Source organism: Delphinus delphis, chromosome 20, assembly GCF_949987515.2.
Source record: "Delphinus delphis chromosome 20, mDelDel1.2, whole genome shotgun sequence".
Taxonomy (NCBI): domain Eukaryota; kingdom Metazoa; phylum Chordata; class Mammalia; order Artiodactyla; family Delphinidae; genus Delphinus; species Delphinus delphis.
This window is the reverse complement of record NC_082702.1, coordinates 54427599-54448176: the sequence shown is the minus strand read 5'-3', so window position 1 is coordinate 54448176 and position 20578 is coordinate 54427599. Positions and strand designations below refer to the sequence as shown.

The following is a 20578-nucleotide window of genomic DNA, read 5'->3' as shown; positions in this document are numbered from 1 at the left end:
GCTTCCCCGTCTCGTGCTTAGGTTGGCAGGAAAAGGCTCCCAAGTCTCACTGTCCGCGTGCGGTCGGCTTGGTGCCGCACGTCCCGGCACGCCCCTCGTGCAGAGGCCCGGCGCCACTTCCCATTGGCCACAGCAAGTCACGTGGCCATGCCGGCGGCAGAGCGTGGGTAGCGGCACGCCCCCCGCGGGTCCGGTAGGTGGATGTGACCCCCAGCGCTCAGCAAGGGAGTGAAGAACTGGAGCGCGAATCCAAGCAATCAGCTATTTAGGGCTGCTCGTGGTGGCTGTGACCTTGGACTGCCCATCCCCTTGGCCAGGCTACCACAGAGCAGAGTAGAAGTAACCAGATGCTCCTTTAAAGTACGGATTTCTCCGTCATTTCAGGAACCTGGAACTAATACCTTGTCAGGGTTCCTCTCCCCGCCAATCCCTGCAGCTCCATTACCACGGGAGAACAGTAGGGGCCCTCGTGCTTGTCAAGGAATTAAATACAAAGAAAGAAAGATGATTCTAGAAGTAATGCATAAATATGACCGTTATAAAATTCAAACAATAAAGAAATGTACAAAGGAAAGATATTAACTCATCCCTCACCCTTCTCCCTGCAGGCTGACATCGTGATCTCCGCTTGCCTCTGCCTCCTGGCTGTCCCCGAGTGCTCTTTTCTTCACAGTCCATGGGCCTGGCCAAACCATCTGTGCTGTCCTCAAACTTCTGTCCTGTGGGGTGCTTAGGAGTTGAATTCTCTCCTCCTTCCCAGGCTGCTGTTGCCTCCCTGGAACTTCTGGAGTCATTCAGAAATGGAGGCTTGTAAAAATAAGCCAGGATTCCTTACACTAAAGTGCAACTTGACCTGGCATTTCTGAGGGAACAGCTACGCCAGGCCACATGGGTTCTCCTTTCATCAAAGGCCGAGCCTCCTATTCCCTCTTGTTGATGTTGACGGGCCCAGTGTCAGCCCAGGAACCAGTATGTCTTGACCGTCCCATAATAGGCAGGGCAGAGCAGCTTCTTTCCTATGCTCGTGCCCCCAACCGGTAACACCGGCCAAGGAGGGGCAGTCGGCTGGGGAGGAAGGGTGGTCTGCGCAGGGGCCTTGGCTGCAGCAAGGGGACCGCCGTTCAGTGTCCGGCTCTGCCATTTGCCTCTCCCCTGACCTTCCCGTATCTTCAGTACAAAGGTCCCAGCCCTTTCCCTCATTCTGTCAACCGAGTACTGAGTATTAGAAAGGTCTCCGCCTCAACGGGCTTGAAGCATTAAAATGATTACCACGTGGAATATTCTGGATTTGTCTGCCGTCTGGCCTGCTAAGGAGGACGCTGGCAGTGTCAGCTCAGCTTTCTTGGTTACTAAGCTGGGGGGGAAGGTCGACTGGAGAAAAGGAGAGAAACTTAACCCATGGCTTTCGGGGGCAGCCACACCTGGATACAAATCTTGGCTCTGCCAACCGCTGTGTGGCCATGCACGGAGTGTCTTTCAAGCGGTGGGAGCTGCGAGGGAATTTTAATCACCAGTAGTCGACTGGTGTGATGTAGGGGGCCTGTAATCATTTCCTGGGTCTGCTCAACAAAGTGACACAATGTGGAGGGTTCACAGCAGCAGAAACGTGTTCTCTCGTATTCTGGAGGCCAGAAATCTGAAATCTAGATGCCAGCGGGGCCACACTCCCTCTGCAGCTGCTGAGGGAGGGTCCTTCCTTGGCTCGTCCAGCTTGCGGTGGCTCTGGGCATCCTAGCGTTCCTTGGTGTGGCTGCATCACACCAATCTCTGCCTCCATCCTCATGTGGCCCCTCCCTGGGGGTTTTGTGTCTGTCCCAATTTCCCTCCTATAAGGACCCCAGTCCTTGAACTTCAGGCCATCCTAATCCATTATGACCCCCTATTAACTCGATTACATCTGCAAAGACCCTATTTGCAAATAAGCTCACACCCATAGGTAGCAGAAGTTAGGACTTCAACATACCTTTTTGGGGGGACACAATTCTAGTCACCATAGTGCCCTTCCCATATCGCCCACCTTTGCCACTTGACCCCCGACTTGCCAGCAACCTTCAGCTCTTCGCCTGAGAGCTTTATTTTGCCCCTGGAACCTCTGTTGCCACAAATGCCAGTGAATTAACATCACTTCATTCCCACTCCCTCCGCCCCCAGCAGGGCTCAAGCAATGGCTGATGGAAGTTGGTATATAAATATTCCAGCCTCCTTACCCCTTGGGGGATAAGTCTGAGGCACGCCCTAGACTGGTTCCCAGAGTGCCTCAGGGGTACCAAGCCGTGGTGCCCACAGTGGAAGCTGGCTTGACAACCCACCCTTTATCAGCTGCGTTCCCTTCTCTGCCTCATTTTCCCAGTCCCTGATGTGTTTCTTTCACCTCTCACATACTTACACCTTAGGGTTCACTGCTGGGGGAACCCAAATAAGACATTAGACACTCAGTAGTCCTTCCCCTGCGATAGGAAAGCAGGAAGTGGCACAGCTGGGCAGGGCTTAACAAGGCAAGCATCTTCTTGAGCTACCAAAAAGGCATCTGCTGCAATCTGGCTGCAGAAACACAGAAAGTGGGAAGAGCATATGTCTGAGAGTAGGAGATTCACGTTGGATTAACTAGCTGTGTGGTTTGGGGCAGGTCACTTAACCTCTCTGTGCCTCCGTTCCCCCTCTTTAGAGCCGTGATGGGGGACCAGACGACCTCTAGAATCCTTTGTGTTTCTGGGACTCTGGGATCCGGCCGCCTGCTCCTCCGCAGCTGCGACTTTCAACAACTTCTTCGCCTGGCTCATCTATTTATTATAACTTTTTTTATTTATTAATGTTTTGAAGGCAGAGAAGGCATAGAAAGTGGGCTTTGTCTCTGAGGGCAGGCTCATGTTTTTGTATGGGTTCAAGAAAACATGACATAATACAGTGGAAAGTTTTATCATGGAAAAAGAAAAAAGTGATTTTCTTTATCCTATTTGTAACGGATATTTTATCCTATTTGGCAACAAGATAAAGTGGGGACGTGGACTGACTTAGGGGTCAGGCGATCTGGGTTGAATGCCAGCTCTGCTTCATACTAGCTGTGTGATGTTGGGCAAGCTTATTCACTCATTCAGTGAATACCTATTCATGGGTGTGGGTCAGGCAATGTCCAGGACATTGGAGAGTCAGTTGTGTGCAAAATGGTGAGTTCCTGCCTTCTTGGTGCTTACAGACTAGAGGGAAAGACGTTAATCAGATAACCACAGATATACCTACACACCATGAGAGGAGCTCTGAAAGGTAAGGACAGGTCACTATGAAAGTGATAAACAGGGCAAGGTCTGCAAGATTTGAAAAGGTCTCCCTGAGGAGTGATGTTTGAGCTGAGATTTAAGTAGACATAGGTGTCCGCTAGGTAAGGAGTGGAGCGGAGGAATAGCATCTCAGGCAAAAGCAGCAGCACATGCAAAGGCCCTGGGGTGGAAAAGAGCCAGCACATCCTAGAATTAGCTCGGGGGTGTCATTGACTCTTCTGTTTACAAACAAATGAATATATAAAAATGCCTCCAGGTCACTGTGGCTATCAAATGAATTACTGTGTGAGGAAGTGCCCATCAAGCGCTTCCTCTTTCCAGGCTTGGGAAAGGCAGGCAGGGAGGGCTCTCAAGTTCCTCATCCGGGGATAGAGGAGGGCGTGGGAATTGGGTTATAGGTCCCAGGAAAGCGATTACTTCATGTTGCCTCTTCATTGCACGTGGGTCAGGTGCCTTTTGCTTTAACCTGTTTATTGTTCTGGTCTCACGCTGAAGGTCATGGGTAGGCCGTATTTCTTGGGGCTTTGTTTGCTTTAGTTTTGAGAATTAGCAGTAAATCATGCAGGCTCCCGGCCATACCTTCTTGTGAATAGTTCTCTTGAGTTTGGGGACTTGCCCGACTCCAGGGGCTGACTGCAGCTAGAGGTCTGGGGCGGCTCTTAGGCTGGGTCTGGACACTAGGCTCATCTTTCAATTTGTGGGTGGAGACGGGGTCTCCACTCACACTCACCTACCTCCCATCCCCTCTTCTCTCTCCTTCCCTTCGCCCACCAAATGGGTACATGAGCCCCCTGCCCCCCAGCACTGCACATCCATGGTCTCACTGGGATGTACACAGCAATCCCTTCACAGAAATGAGAGTCAGGACGCTGGGGTGGTCCGATGATTTTCCCAAGGTTGTGAGCGATAAGCCTGGGCCAGGTTCGTGGCCTGTAACCTGTGCACAGGGCTTTGGGCTCAGGGACCCCCAGCCCCTTAGAAATTCTTAATAGCTTCAGAACAAAGGACCTGCATTCCATTTTGCACTGGGCCCTGCCAGTTACGCAGCCAGTCCTGCAGTGAGAGTTGGGCTTCAAACCAGATCGGCTTCATTCCAAACCCAGTGCCCTATCGCCTTCAGCAGTGCTCTTTCTAAACCGCACATCTGTCATGGGCATTTCCCCAGGGATTCCAATGGCAGTACTGGCTTCCTTAGGGCTTTGGATGTTGATAACACAGATTCTTTTTGAGGACAGGTTTCTTTCGCAACAATGACACATCTCAGTGGGTGCCTGGAACCTTCCTCTCCTGGCGGCCTCCTGCTGATTGGTGCCACACCAGATGCCCTGAGTTAAGCTGAACGACGGGCTATGTCCAGACCGAAAGATAGCAAAGCCCAGTGTAACTCCATCACCTCCACGTTTGGCACAATATTTACGATGAGAAATTCAACATTAAGCCTGAAATGCAGGACGTGATGGTGGTCAAGGGGTAGGAAGCAAAACAGGTAAACAGAGTTGAGAGAGAGCGGGGTCTTCCACGGCATGTCGCTGCAGCCGGCCTTCCCACGCTTCGCAAAAGGGCTCTGTGCCGGAAACCCTTCTCCCCAGCTGCTTGAAATTCACGTTGGACTGAAAGTTCTGAGAAATACTGTAGAAAAGAAACCTGTGCACTTCGCTTAGTTCGGTGTTTCCCCAGCTTAACCACTGAACTTTGTTTGTTTGGTTTTGAGAAGCAGCTATTTTTATACACTCTTTAGGAAACACCTGCTCAGACATTATACTGTTTCATGTTTCTAGTTGTGGCGGAATTATCCTTTACACAGAAGAACAAGGGCCACGGTGGGCATCTTCACTAACATGTATGTGAGCTTTCAGGCTGGTCCACTTAATGGGAGCGATGACAGGAGGGACAAGGCAGCTTGGACTTAAATTCTGACATGATACTTCTAAGTAGGTTTGCATACTTACAAGTGGGGCTACTTAGTTTATTTTAGAGAGTTCCAGCTACCTCTCTTGCGGTCCATTTGCCTAACACCTGCATACCTGCAACGTGCCAGGACTTGTGGCAGGCACCAAAGGGAACTTCAAGATAATAAAGTCCCCAGAGGCCCCCAGGGTCCCTCAGACAGTGGGGGAGACAGACACACGGCAAGGAGTTTGAGGACAATGTGACAAGTGTTAAAGGCATGTTCAAAATACTTTGGGGATCACAGAAGAAGACTACCTCTCTTTGAGAGAACGGAGGTTATTTTTTTTTTTCTGAGAGGGAATAGTTGAATTGGGTCTTAAACATTGAATAGGAGGTTACCAGGCAGAGATGCAGGTTGGGTTGGGGACATATTTCAGGGGCAATGAACAGAGAAATGTGTTGGTTGAGGTGCAGCAGGGAGAGGGGTAAGATTCAGACTCCAACTCCCAACATATGGGTTTTTCCACACCAAGCAATCCCCCGACAGCAGCTGGGTGTCCTGTAATTCAAGTCAACTCTGATACCATCTACTCAGAGGCAGCATCGAACTCCACAAGTGAAGGGCTCAGTCCTGCAAGACCACTCTCCACTTCAGGCTCCCGTCACGGTCCAGCTGGTTACCTGTGCCTGTGGCCTAACGGCTATAACCAGAAGTTCCCATGACCCTCTACTCGGGTTTGATTAATTTGCTAGAACGGCTCAGAGAACTCAGCAAGATATTTTACTTCATAGATAATATCCAGACAGAAGAGCTGCATAGGGCGCGGTGTGGGAAAGGGGCAGGGAGCCTGCATGCCCTCTCCAGGTGCACCACTCTCCCCTCTGCTTCACCAACCTAGAAGTTTTCTGAGCCCCGTTTTCGGTTTTTACCGGAGGCTTCATCACCAGGGCATGATTGATTAAATCACTGGCCACTGGCCATAGATTCAACCTCCAGCCCCTCTTGCCAACTGGAAGTCTGGGGGGGGTGGGACTGAGAGCTCCAACGCTCCAATCACAGGGTTGTTTCCCCTGGCAACCAGCCCCCATCCTTAGGTGGTTTCCAAAAATCACCTCATTAACATAAACTCAGGTGTGGTTTGTTCTGGATATCAAGACACCTCTACAGCTCTTATCACTTAGGAAATTCCAAGGGCTTTAGGATCCGAGCCAGAAACGGGACAACGACCAAATACATATTTCTTACTATAAATCACAGTATCACAGGGGTGGGGGGCCAGGTATGAAGGGCTTCTATCCTGGGCTGATGAACTTGGAAAGTAAGTGCCCAGAGTCTGCTCTGTACTTTCCCTACAAAGAGCCCCCAGAGCAATTTGGTAATCATCTAATTAAAAAATTAATTCTCAGATGGGCAGAGGGATGGAAAGAGAATAGAGCTACCATAAAGCAAGTACCATCACGTGTTAAACAAGGTGGTGTGGATACAGGTGCTCACTGGGGAAATTCTTTTAGCTCTGCCGTATGTTTGAAAATCTTCATAATAAAATGTTTGGTAGAGTGGACTCAATTCTAATTTATTATTTCCCTCTTCCTTTTGCAGTGCTCAGTTTTTCTTAAGCTTCTCTTTGATTACTAAAGTTGCCAGCACCAGAGCAGTTACGTCCGCAAACAAGTTGTCAGAAGCCTCAGATGAATTTTAGACCTAACTGAGTTGCCAATTTTCTTGCTTAGGGGGAAAAAAAAAAAACAAAAAACCTCTAGAAAGCAAATTAACCCTTGATATACCAGTTACGATTTCTTTTAAAAAGCTGGCTGTAAAATGCTAAGCCAGGCACCCAGAGATAGTCTGAATGAGTTAGTGAGGTCTGGGAAAGAAGGGAGGGTTCTGAGCTTCCGGAACAAAGGGCAGATCCCCAGCAGAGATCAAGGTGAGAGGGAAGTCCAAAATCAAGGTGTCCTGGGGCGGCTTCCTGTTTAGAGGCTGTGAGGGAGAATCTGTTCCCTGCCTTTCTTCCAGCTACTGGTGTTGTCAGCACTCCTTAGCTTGCGGACACATCACTCCAGTCTTGGCCTCTGTTCTCACAGGGCACTGTCTCTGTGTCCCTCTGTGTCTCTTCTCTTCTTTAAAGGACACCAGTCATTGCATGAGGGCCCATCGTAATCCAGCATGACCTCATCTTAACTTGATTACATCTGTAAAGACTCTGTTTGCCAATAAGGTCACATTCTGAAGTCCCAGGATAGGATTTCAGCATACCTTCTGGGGGGACACAACTCAACCCACAGCAGAGGCGGACAGGAAGAAAGGGTTTTGGGAGGGGTGTTTGGCTGGTCCCTAGATGTGATGCGTGGAGACAGTGTGTCAGGATGAGGGGAAAGTCGAGGTAAGTACAGAGCAGCCGGCCTGGAGTCGGGACCGTGTGGAACCAATAAATTAAACATCTCCAGAGCTGCCTACCTCTGGACCTTTTTATGAGGTCATTAAATATCCTTACTGTTAAAGCCATTTTTAGTCATTGCTTGCAACGAAAACTATTCTAATTTATTTTTTTTATTATCGAAATAAAATATCTGACCGTAAATACTTGAACTCAACACCTTGGCTTTGGGCCTAAGCATTAAATGCTTTCCTTCTTACCAATAAGAAGAAAAAAAGTCATGCATTAGTTATTTCCTTTAGGATGGATGACTCAAAAGATAAATGAGAAACTTGTTCTTTCTTCCAAAATAGCAAACATGATTTCTTTTTAAGTACATGAAACTATGCTTAAAACCCTCCAAGAGTTCTTTTAAAATGTAATTTTACAGATATGTCTTCTTACTAGTAAAACCTGTTACTTTCACAAGTTAAATTATATTTCACTATATTTACGTATTAACAGAATTGTCAACTCACAGGTTAATCTGCTGTGGGCATAGAAAAGTATGCCCAGATGAAAAGAATGCATTTTCATGAAAATAGAGATACATGAACTAATAAATTACTAGTTTTTAATAAATAATCTCCTTATTGAATAACTTATCCCTCTGGTAAAATATTTACCATACTCTTTAAAACCTTTTTAAGCAACTGACACACTCAGGAAGCCTTAAATGATGGGCTATCCTTTTGTGGCTGAAGAGTTGGAATGATTTTTCATTGAAGTGCATCTTAATAAGAAGCAAATTGATTTAAAGTGAGTCAAGTCCTCGTGGAGTGAGGGCTCTTCATGCTCAGCTCCTTGGACTGGAGGGTGAGCTCCTCATTTCACGGGGCCGAAAGGTCATGCTCTATCCCTGTGCTCCGATGTGCTGGGTAATTAAGAATCAATTCCTTTTCAATTACCTTAGGACCGGCCCAGGCCCGAGTGATTCAGAGTGAGACGCTTTTCCCTGCCACCCCATTTCTCCATGCAGTGTTTTCCTGTGTAGGAAGGAATATAAAAAAAATGACTGGAGAATTGATTAAAGACACGGATCCCCAGCCCCTGTCCCATACGTACTGGATCAGGATCTACAAAAGAGGAGCCCGGGAACCTGCATGTTAATCCCCCAGGGATTTCTTGTGTTTAGACTAGTCTGACTCCCCAGAGCTATCAGACAACCCAAGTTGGCACCCTAGGGCCCTCGTTCTCACACTTGAGGGAGGTCAGAATCTCCTGGAGGTCGTGTTAAAACTCAGGCTGCTGGGCCCCAGCCTCAGGGTCTGCTTTCATTTCAAAGAATTCTTGCTCCGTTTACTAGATCACTTAGTATAATACAAAAAGAGATCCTTTCAGTTCAGAACTTACCAAACAGCACCTTGTTGAAGTATTCCTAACAAATCTCGTCCGGAATTGTTCTGGAATACAGATTAGCTTGAATAAACCCAAGAAACTTCTGGCAGTTCACGGGGAGGAAAATGTTCTCAGTCAGTGATTCCAGAAACACTGGCTCAGCTGTGCCAGAGGGGTCGTACAGACTCTGCTGCTCCTTCTGGGGAGAACAAAGTTGAGTCTCAGATCACTGTGAAGCCTTGTCTGCGCTCGAGAAAATGAGATCGACCCACCGAATCTTACTGTATTTCCTTTTGATGAGGCTGGCAAAAAATATGTTTCATATAATCAACTGTGATGAGGGCTCATGGACGCCAAGGCTGACCCATGGTAATCATCAGCCTGTTTGAAACTCTGCCGGCAAGACAGCATACTTTTCCAGCTGGTTTCAAGAGTCTTTCTAAGTTTCTTAATTATGGGCCCAAGGAACATAGGTTGTGATTGAGGGGCTTCCATCAGAGCTGTCTGCCTATCAAGGCGGAAGTCTGATTTTCTTTGCAGGACATTGTTTTGCAGCTTTTCCAGCTTTGCAATCCGTGTGCCAGGCCAGTCCCAGGCTTCTGTTCCACGAAGAATTTGGGCCCATCCTTTGCCTCAGCAGGATTCTGGAGCAGAATCAGTCCGGTGGTCTATTTCCGGGAGAATATGTGTCATTAAAAGAAACAACCATGTTCTTTAAATTTCCAGAAATGACTTTTCTGATGATTATCCATAGCCCATTAAAATTAACTGGGTTTTCTTCCACATAACAGGCCTGTAGTTTTAAGATATTTAATATTTACAATTTCTTTCTGGAAACACTGGGTTTGGCTGGCAACTTCTAACGACCCATAAAAGGTAAGAGGTAGAAAAACTACAGCAGTGGTTTAGGAGTGGGGTTTCTTGAGGGCTGATTAGACGGACAAAGATTCCAGCTAGAAAACTTTTTGATGTCAACGACCTTCGAGCGCTCTGAGGGGCTGAGGCCAGGGCAGCACAGTAGGAACAACTTGGGGAAAACATTTTCTTCACTCTGAGACAGGGACGAGAGGGAAGGAGGAAGGCGCTCTCTTTCCGTGGGCCACGCCTCTGCGGGGGCATTCTGGGTCCTCGATGGCCCTGTGGGTGTGGAATTCACTCTCCCTGGGGCTGCCCTCCCTCGTGAGACATTACAGCCCCCTTTGCAGCCGAGTGCTTCCAAACTGCTCCATCCTGAATTCTTAACTGTTGGGAAATGATACTGTTCCTTTTGAAAGGCAGATGTTCTGCCCGTGATCAATATGAATCATTGGTCAAAAGATGTCCACAAAGTAGGAAAGTAGAAATATACAGCCAAGATGATCACCGCGCAGCAGCACAGCATCCCTGTGACCTGTATGGTTCACGTACGTGCACGTGAACGCACTCGGCCTTGCTCAAGGAGGGAGCCACAGAATGTTCCATTTCCCCATCATCACCAGGGTCCCGCGGGCGCAGGTGTTCTGTGTCTGTTGGATCTAGAGCTCGTCCTCGGCAGGTGTCCGAGGAGCTTCCAGGCACCTCTCTTGGTGGAAGCCTCAGCGTGTGAGGGCCAAGCACTGGAACTGATTCTTTCCTAGCAGGTCGACCTGACTTGTAGAAACAAGCTCCTTTCCTATTTCCAGAGTGATCTGTGAGGTTGGTGAGAGTGATGCTCTGTCACAGCCCCTCTGGTTTTTGCTTTTAGGCAGTGACTCACGTCCCCTGCTCCTACCCTCCACCCCCTCTGCATTCATGGAGAGTTTTAAAGAGGCCGCAGCTAAAGGCTGACGCTTAACATCATTAGCAGGAGACCAAGGTTCCAGGTGATGCCCGCAAAGGCACCTTTTTAAGACCTCTGTACTCATGGGTGTTAGCAGGGAAACAGCTAAAAATCAGCAGCCAGTATTCCCTGCGGTTCATCAAGGCAAACATTGTGAGAAACTGGACTGGATTTGTTTCTGTAGTTGTTCTCAAAGAACTTAAAAATGCTGGTCCAGCACATTTCTAGCAGCCCTGAATACTTTGAATTCTGAATAAAAATTCACATCAAGCACGTTTATTATATAATTTAGGTCACGTTTAACTGAAAGTGCAAAATTAGCCTCTTTTGAAACTGAACTTCAAGAGCTGGGTTATTGAGTGCCAGGCAGCCTGGCCATGAATACTTGGAAATCTTACCTGGGTGGACAGCTGTGGGTGGCGATTCCATGGTCCCTGCTTCCAGCTGTGTGACCTCAGTCAACGGTCGCCCGGCATTGGGTACCTTCTGTTTAAAACGGGCTGATCAGATAAAAACTGAACTCAGGGTTGTCAAGAGATGAAGCCAAATAATGTAAACAACATGCTTGCACAGCACGGTGGTTTACGATAGACGCTTTCATAGGTGCTGGTGGCTGTCACTAATCATTAACTGTTGCCAGTTAATTTTCAGGGTTACATCTGACAACATACTGTGAAAACTCCTCCACTTTAATCTAATTAAAATATTTGAACTACAGAATAAAAAAAGGGAACATAGTTATCCGTACAGGAAACCTTCAATTTACAAACAGAATTTTAAAAAGTTCATTGTAAGTTGTTTGTTGCACTCTCCGTCCCCATAGCAACGATGCTCTAAGTGCGGTTAAGGGCTCCAAGGACTCAGTAAGGCAGATGAACCTTCAGTCGCCTGAAGTACTGTATGTTTGTTCTGGTAAGTTTCAAACACAATGGCACTTCAGATATGAAACAGCAGAAAAAATAAATTGATAAAATATTAAAACATTTAAGGACTTCCCTGGTGGCACAGTGGTTGAAAGTCCACCTGCCGATGCAGGGGACATGGGTTCGGGCCCGGGTCTGGGAGGATCCCACATGCCGTGGAGCAACTGCGCCCGTGCCCCACAACTACTGAGCCTGCGCTCTAGAGCCCACGAGCCACAACTACTGAGCCCATTCACCTAGAGCGGTGCTCTGCAGCAAGAGAGGCCACCGCAGTGAGAAGCCCATGCAACGCAACGAAGAGTAGCTCCCACTCGCCGCAACTAGAGAAAGCCCGTACGCAGCAACAAAGACCCTATGCAGCCAAATAAATAAATTAATTAATTAAAAAAACATTTAAAAATCCTGTGGCTTGAAGGAAAGCAGGATTAACTAGAGGCCAAATGAGGAAGCTGATGGGGCCTCCGGGCTTGGAAAAAGAGGGCATTTAGTCAAACCTAAGGCTGTTTTGCTTGCTGCAAACAACTCCATGCTAGCTGTATTTCTTAGCTGAGTAGGAACTTCATGGGCCTGTAAATGAACAAAAAATAGTTGGAGAATAAGAGAGGCAGACAGATTTTCCTGCACCCAAAGATTATGCCTGGAACTAGACAGGGGCCATGCTGACCATGCTAGAAGCCTTCACGGAGCAGAGGCTCCAGGACAGGGAGGGTGCCTGGAACCCTGGTCGCCGGGGCGGGCTGGAGGGGAAAGAGCTGTGCCTCGGGCCCAGGAGGCTGTGGCCTGAGCACCCGACTATGGGCGATCAGACCCGTAACTTAGCAGGTGTGTTGCACTTTGCACTTCACAGGGACCGTGTGAGGAAAAGCATCCTTCTGTACAATGTGGAGGCACCCCAGCCCAGGCTGAAGCCTTACCTGGAGGCTGGGGAACGTGAAGCGACTGTTTATAAAGTGAACCCGGAGCTATTTATTGGATTCCTTTAACCGCTATCTCCCCACGTGTGTTTCACACCACCTGCAGGTTCTATGAAATGTTAATTAAATGCCAAGTATTAAAAAAAAAATCCTTGGTTAAGTAACTTGGAAACTGGCAGAGGAGTTCAATCCCGTTTCTGCTCTGGGGGCTCAGGGCCTCTCCTGAGCTAATTTACGTGGCAAATTTTCATCAGGTGAATCACATGAGCCGGGAAGATGCTACCCGCCAAGTGAGCACAAACCCTTCTCTGCTGGAGCTTCTCAGGGACGAGTGTCCCGGGGAGCACACTCGTGAAGTTTCCCTGGGGACCCCGGAGGGCGTTGCTCTCCTTCGCTCTGGCCGGTGAGCCCTGCAGCCCGAGGCTTCCACACTCCTCGCCTTCCCTTGCGGCACCACAGTCTCCCCCGCGCCTCCCGGCCCCACTTTGGCTATGGGTACTGAATCCTTCCAGAGCTTCTAGCCGATCATCTGAAATGGTATGAAAATGCAGAAAACCAAACCAATCATTTTTGACACAAAGGAAGCATCAACAGCAGGATTTCAGGCACCTTTATTCATGGCAGGTATTTTTGGTCAGGGGAAACATTCCTGTTACTTAAGGAAGCCAACTGCTTACATCCCGACTGTCCACTTGCCATTTCCCAGGCTTGGAAGCATCTTGCACGCGGTTCCATCCAGTCCCTGAGTCCAGCTGGCTCTGGGCTTTCAGGGCCACACCTTGCGACCTACCGGCCCAGTGAGGGAGTTTCTGCGGCTCGGTGATAACAGTGGGGAATTCATTTTATCCCAGAAGAAATCGACTCCTCTGTGTTCCCCATATAATTTATAAATAGGACAAATTATTCCTTAATATTATTATATATTTGCAATTCAAACAATTAAGACTAGTGACATAGGAAACTTGAAAAAAATCACACTGTGTTGACTACGGGTTTCCCTCTCCAAAGCACTGTTCCATTCCCCAACTTCTTCCATATTCTCTATACAAAATCATCCTGCTGTGACAGCCCCGTGGGTCTCCTTCCCATCAACACTGCCTTGGGGCTCAGCACTCCTGACACTGCAGGCTGAGCCGCAGGAGTTATTTTCCCTGTCTCCCGTTATCAGCAATAAAGCCACTACTCTGCTCGAATTTAGGTAAGAAACAGTTTAAAGAAACTATTTCTTAAAAACTCAAGCCTACAACTAGTTATTTAGTAGGCACGGACTTAACGTGGTCTGTTTTCCTTTTCTGTTTCTTTTCCCAGCCAGTAGCTCAAAAGATGGAGTAGCTTAGCTGTAAAGTCCTGCCAGATTTCCTATGGCAACTGCTGTAGATGGACAAGGTAGGGTCCTACTGAAGGTTCAAACCTCATGCAAAACTCTAACTGCTGGAAGCCTCATCACATCGGGCAACTCTGTCACTGTCCATATTTAAACATTCTAACACTAAAGTGGCCGTGATCACTCTTTGTTACTGTAGCATCTGACCTCAAGGACTCAGGCATAAAACCATCGTTCCGAGTTTTGGTGACAGAGTAGCGCCAGATGTTTCTGAATACACACTTTTAAATGTTTTTAACCACTTGGAAAGTATCGCCAACACACTATTTGGTGTCCACTCATCAGTCACTCTGAGAATCAAAGAACCTTAACTATAAATGCCTTACTTCACAAAAATCTTATTATAACCAAGGATCTACCCTATGTCTAATAAAAAATTACACAGCAACTTTTATCAAACAGCAACTACTACAAAGGGAATGATAGAAAAAAAGTGACTTCACAAAAATACACTAAAAAATTTGACAATTGTATGCAGGAACTGCCAAAGTTTTAGTGTTTAATAGCACAAATGACCAAGGTCCAAGACGTGAATTCACCATGTTCAGGAAACATGGGAGGCAGGGGAGGGAAATCACTCTATAAACTAACTCTATAGTATGTGGTAAGAAGAATGCACACTTTATAATATAAAACCTGTCTACACATAGTAGTTAGTTGCAAAAAGCCATCTGTCTTCTCTTGGCTTGTAAAAAGGGTGTTCCAGATTCCAGTGCAGATGAGCAACCTGTTGAAAAAGCAAAATCCATCAATGTGCTATTCATTCTGTAAGGACACATAAAAAGAATACATAGAATTAGCAACTAAAAATCCTTTCACAATCCTCGTTTGAATTAATTGTACTTTCTCTGCACAATATCCTAGCAAAACTACAATGAAAATCTTTATTAAAAAGATTATTGTGCATTTGTTTTCTACTCCCACTCCTTTCCTTGCATTATGCCCGTCACTCGAGAAATTCTTCAATCTGTTCTCTTTCACTTGATGGGGCTTTTGAATGCCGCATGTTATGAGACCCAGAGACGCTCCTAAGACTGGCAGGACATTGCCCAAGTCTATAAGGAATCAAGGTGACAACCACACAAAACAACTACATGATTTACTAACATACTGCATCAACCCAATCTACTGTGAAGATAACAGTAAATTTAAGTCCCTTACCTCCTGAACCTCTACTTATTTCCTCGGACTTCAAAGCAACCCGTACTTCATAGTTACCTATCATTTGGTCCAGCCAGGACATGCTCAGAAAATAAAAAAGGAATTTGGTGTCTTTTACTGTGTATTTTGCTACCTAAACATTCACAGTAACCTTTATTTTTATAGGGAATTAAAATGCTAAAAATGGGATGGGAACAAAGGGAGTTCAAAAACTACTGTGGGTTGCAATGAAGTAACCGCCACACTCAGGAAAAGGCTTGTCATGAAGGAACCCACTATGGTGAGAACATGGCACTCATCTGTGCGTCTAGCTATCTTGCTGTAACGGGTATTTCTGATTATTAGTCTCTCCTGATACCTGTAACTATGCAATGGAAAAACAAATCAACTCTAGGGCGAAGGCTTAATGTGGCCACAACCTAGGTCATCTAAATCATAATCAGTCATTGTCCTGGCATTCACCTAGTGCAGGGGGTGTTCCCAAGAGAATCCTTAGAACTTATGGCATTTATGAAGGTGGCAATGTGCGTATTCTCTTTAAGAAACAAAACAAAACAAACCATTGGAAAATCTGCCAGTGATAAGAATTATCAGGCCAACAAAATACACTTCTTTGTTTTCGCTATAATGATATAAACTCAGGGGTTATCTAATATTAACTAATGGTCTTAACTAGAGATCTAGGTCTCATTGATAAAAACAGGAAAAATAAATTCTTCATAAGGAATTAGTTTGGCATGAAAAATGCAAAGCCTGTAGTCCAGAAGGGGAACAATACAAGGGACGCTTGCTAGATCCTGGCTGGGGACAGATCCAGAGAAAGTCCGACTACATCAAAATCACAGGGACACGCACCACACTTCTACTGTCCCTCGCTCCCCTCACCTTCAACTCTTCTGTGTGGCAGGGATCTTGTTTTCCCCGTCCAGCTCTTCCACCCCGGCCTGTGTCATGAGGTCTGCGATGTTTTTCTCCAGGTCATCAATGCGACTGCTCATGTCATCAAGTGGGGAAGTTAAAGACGGCACCAACACCTTCCACTTCTTACCCCTCTCCTCCAGGGCCCTGCAGACTACAACCTTCAACACAGTGTCTTCATGAAAGTGGTTTTCCAATTTCCTTTGGATACTGTTAGAATCTGGTTCAGAGCACGGGAGTCCGGGGTGAGGATCAAATCCCAGCCCTGCCCTTTACTAGTGATGGGACCTGGGCAAGTTCTTTCATTTTTCTAAGCTTCCTGGTTCCTCATCCGCTACACAAAGGTAACGCTACAACCTCTTCATCAGGTGATGGTGAGGATCACAGGTGAGATACACATGAAATGCTTCGCTCACAGTCAACAGTCAATCATACTAGGCAGCATTACCGGTAGACTGTAAGTTCCTCACAGCCAGGGATCTAGCTCAGCTGTAAGCCTAGCTCTTTGCACAGTACTTCTCAGGAAGTGTGCATCTAAGCTCAGTAAAAAATAATAAAAAAAAAATCTGGTAAATGACTAGTGGAAGTTGACCTGCAAACCACCCACTTATCGCCACCAGCATCCGGAAACTGGGATCCAAAGGCCCATCAGAAACTGACTACAAATAAAGGATATTTCTTCCAATGATCTGGTCGGACATGGTCTGAAATTTATCTTGCATCTGTTGCAGGAGTGTCTGCACCTGTGAAACAACAAAACACAACAGCCCACGCTTACCCCGAGACACCTTCACGGGATCAGGATAGGAGCCCTGGTGCCACGGGGAGACCAGGATTCCGGGTTCCGGCCCCAATTCTCCGTAGCTCCGTGGCCTTCGATTTCCCTGTCCGGGTTTCAGTTTCCCCACCTGTCAAATTAGACTCGGGGGGCTGGTGACGCCCCCTCCCGTCTGGGCCCGCTGCGATTCCCAAGGCGTCGGGTGTTTTGGGGTGGGGCGCGCAGAGCAGAGTGGGTAAGGAGGGGAGCTGGGGGGAGCCGGGGTCACCGAGATTGAGTGGGGCTGGGTGCGGGGTCGGGTATGGCTGGGCACGTCAGCAGGAGCAGGGGCCTACAGCCAGCGGCCGGGGGGTCAAGGTGGCCAGGCCGCGGCCGCGAAGCCTCTAGAAACCTGGCTTCCAGAGAACTGCCCCGTGCGGCCTCGGAGAGGGAGCCTCGGTCCGTGGACTTCGCCGGCGCCCCCCGGGGTGCGGCGGCCTCGGGCGCGCCACGCACAGCCGTCCCTTACCACCGAGGTGAGATCCTGCACGGTCTTGGGTTCTGTCTCTGCCATCTCCCCGGTTCCCAGCTTGGCGGTGCTGTCTCAGACGGTCACCTACACTTCCGTCTGTCCGCGCAGACGCCCAGCAGCTGCTTCTCGCGACGTCAGAGGCCAACCGCGGGACGGCGGGGCGCTGTGGGAGCTGTAGTTCGCGCTTCCGTTCCGAGGCGAGGCCCCGCCCACCACTTCTCCGCCTCTTCCACTAAGCCCCGCCCAGCCCCGCCCCTACCGCGCCTCCTTCCTGGCCCCGCCCCGGGAGGAAAAAGGTGAAATGAACCTGCCGTGGGGTTAACGGTTGGAGAAGTGGCCTTAGTCTCTTCCCAGACCGTCGTTACAGGCCGCGCTGGCTTTCTCAGGGCGCCCGCGAGGTGTCAAGCCCAGACCTGTGTCGCCGCCTGACCTCCAACAAAACCCCGCAAACCCGGAGAAGGGAGAAGGAGTCGGGTCCCTTGGAGGGAAAACCGACGTCCCTGGGGGGAGGGGCGCGCCCACCACTCGCCCAGTGCCCAGCTGCCAGACTCGTTGCGCCCTGGACACAGTGCTTTTCTTTCTCCCCACGATGGTCGAGCGGAGGTGCCGGCGTTGTGAGACAGGTTGATTTTCACTTTTAAGTGTAAGATACGTTCTGGATGGTGCAAAAATCCTAATGACTTTTTACAAAGTCCTCACACTCTTGTGAGCACCAAGACAAGAGACATGACCAGTTCGCTGGAAGCCCCTCCGCCCCTTTCCTATCACCCCCACCTACCCACCCACGAGGCCGACCGCCGTCCTGACTCTTATCACAGTCATTTCGTTTTGCCAGCGGCTCAGCTTCATACAAGTGGAATCATACGAAAGCCCTCCTTAGAGCCTGGCTTCTTTCATTCAGCATGGGTGTTCCATGGTGTTGGGTGGGGAAGGTTTCTGGTTTGGTCAAGGAGGGAGCAGTGTGCAGGGTTAGGAGACTGGATTTGCTATTTCCGGAGGGGGGCACTGCGGAGTTGGGACCTCAAGTTCCAGCCCGGCAGGTGGTCTTGGGATTGGGTCTTGTTGGCAAAGCGGTAGGAGAGCCCTAGGATGAAGACCTGGCGTGTTCCAGCAACGTTCACATTCCTTATCTCATTTAAGGACTGCATTTGGGGGTCAGTTCCAGCTTGGTTTTGGCTGCAGAGAGCCTGTAAGGGAAGAACCAGCATCTGTAACAAACCTGGGGGGCTGGTCTTAGGGATATAAGACTCGAGTCTCTTCACCAGCCACTTACCTGCCTTCCCCCCTTACCTGCCTCCCTCCCTGCCCTCCTCCCCCAGCCCCCAGGTTCCTTCCCTTGCCAAGGGGCAAAACATTTTATAATTGGGTTGTTGTTAACTGGTATTTAGTTAGCACTTTAACTGATGACTAAAAATAAACCGCTCTCTGGTGTTTAAACTTAATTCTCAGAAGAACCCTGTGACAGAGTTATCACCGTTTTATAATGTTGAGGAAACAGACACAGGAGGGACTAAGTCTTTTAAATCAGGAGGTCAAATTAGGAAGGAAGAGACAGGACTTGAGCCCAGGACTTTGACTCTACCCTCTCCTTTTTCTATCTTTCTAGAATTCTCTGAGTTGTGTGAGTTTAGAGCAGGGTTAGTCAACAGTGGCACTGTTGGCATTTTGGGTCAGGTCATTCTTTACTGTGGTGGAGGTGAGAGGTGCCCTGTACACTGTGGGATGTCGAGCAGCTTCTCTGATTTCTACCCACTAGATGCCAGCAGCATATGCCACCACCCCCTTGCCCGTCGTGAAAACCAAATTTATCTCCAGACACTGCCGAGTGTCTCCTGGGGTGGGGGGATCACCCTCAGATGAGAAACGCTGACTTTAGAGGGATGTATGAACATCGCCTAGAGTTCTGTTCACTTGTTCTGCAACCATGAATTTATTTTCGCTTGGACCATTTCTTGAGAATTTTCCTCTATACTGACAGTGAAGCTTGGTGTGTTAGTTTCCTAGGGCGGCTGTCACAAAGCGCCACACACTGGGTGGTTTAAAACAGCAGAAATGGATTCTCTCACAGCTCTGGAGGCCAGAAGTCTGAAGTCGAGGTGTCAGCAGGGTTGGTTCCTTCTGAGGGCTCTGGGGGGGGAATGTGTTCCATCCTCTCTCCCAGCTTCTGGTGCCGCTGGCCGTTCTTCGTGTTCCTCAGCTTGCAGACCCATCACTCCAGCCCCTGCTTCGTCTTCACATGCCTTCCCTCTGTGTGTTCTCTCTTCTTCTCATAAGGACACCAGTCATATTAGATGAGGGGCCACCCTACTCCCGGGTGACATCATTTGAACTAATTACACAGGCAAAGACCCTGTTTCGAAACGAGGTCGCATTGTGAGGTACTAGGGGTTAAGATTTTAATGTGTCTTTTTTGGGGGGGGCACAATTCAACCCGTAACAGTCGGTAAAGTTATACCACTTTACATTTGTATCCTACTTAGTATTTTATAAAGTGTTTACATAGAGCTCCAAAATCATTTAGCTCGTAAGTAGTCAAGGCTGGGTGAGATTGCAGGCCCTCTCACTTTGGACCCCAATCTCTGGGGCTCCCAGACTCAGCACAGAAGACTGGGTACCCACACCCTGGATTTCTAGTCAGGTCTGGCATATGGCCATGAGCAACACAGAACATGAATTAGCACTTGGATCTGGAGTTTTGCTCTGTGTGTGTGTGTGTGTGTGTGTGTGTGTGTGTGTGTGTGTGTGTGTGTGTGTGTGTGTGTGTGTGTTTCTGGCAGGAGACTTAAGGCCTTTTTATCCTGATTGAAATTTTCTTTGCATAAATAGCAAGCTAACTTGACACTTTTTTTGTGGAGGCTTTTTTTCTTTTCCACTTAAGCAGAAAGACAGCATATTTTCTCTGTGTGGAGACCAGGGTCTTTTAAACAGCTGCTTTATGCAAAAACTCCACTAATTTATCGTCATGGCCGATATACTTACTTATTGCAGGGTTGACATACCGAATGTAACTGAATATTGTTCTACTAACAAAAGTACTGTATTATGTGTGAGGCACTAGCAGTTAACCTTTAAAACTTTGGTTGTGAACAATTTTTTTTAACATCTTTATTGGAATATAACTGCTTTACAATGGTGTGTTAGTTTCTGCCATATAACAAAGTGAGTCAGCTATACGTATACATATATCCCCATATCCCCTCCCTCTCGCGTCTCCCTCCCACCCTCCCTATCCCACCCTTCTAGGTGGTCACAAAGCACCAAGCTGATCTCC

The 20578-nt window shown here is 48.1% G+C and overlaps 1 protein-coding gene and 1 long non-coding RNA gene across 2 annotated transcripts; both read right to left on the bottom strand.

The window, feature by feature from the left end:
* Positions 1-2485: 2485 nt before the first annotated feature.
* LOC132416463 (uncharacterized) lies at positions 2486-11167 on the bottom strand. The gene is made up of 3 exons (XR_009517600.1): positions 11117-11167; positions 8491-8568; positions 2486-2541 (listed from the first exon to the last, which is right to left on the bottom strand). It is a non-coding gene; the product is annotated as an uncharacterized lncRNA (long non-coding RNA).
* Positions 11168-14407: 3240 nt separating this feature from the next.
* Positions 14408-17458, bottom strand: HSBP1 (heat shock factor binding protein 1). The gene is made up of 4 exons (XM_059998887.1): positions 17305-17458; positions 16695-16761; positions 15986-16106; positions 14408-14666 (listed from the first exon to the last, which is right to left on the bottom strand). The coding sequence occupies exons 1-3, from the start codon at positions 17347-17349 to the stop codon at positions 15988-15990; spliced, it is 231 nt and encodes a 76-aa protein (XP_059854870.1). The 5' UTR covers positions 17350-17458; the 3' UTR covers positions 14408-14666; positions 15986-15987.
* Between the last annotated feature and the right edge of the window lie 3120 nt (positions 17459-20578).

Coding starts and splice junctions, on each gene's coding strand:
- HSBP1 (XM_059998887.1), bottom strand. CDS start 17,349: ATGGCAGAGACAGAACCCAAGACCGTGCAGGATCTCACCTCGGTG. Junction 16,762..17,304: donor TGCAGGATCTCACCTCGGTG/GTAAGGGACGGC, acceptor GTTGTTTCACAG/GTGCAGACACTCCTGCAACA. Junction 16,107..16,694: donor CGACCAGATCATTGGAAGAA/ATATCCTTTATT, acceptor TAACTTCCCCAC/TTGATGACATGAGCAGTCGC.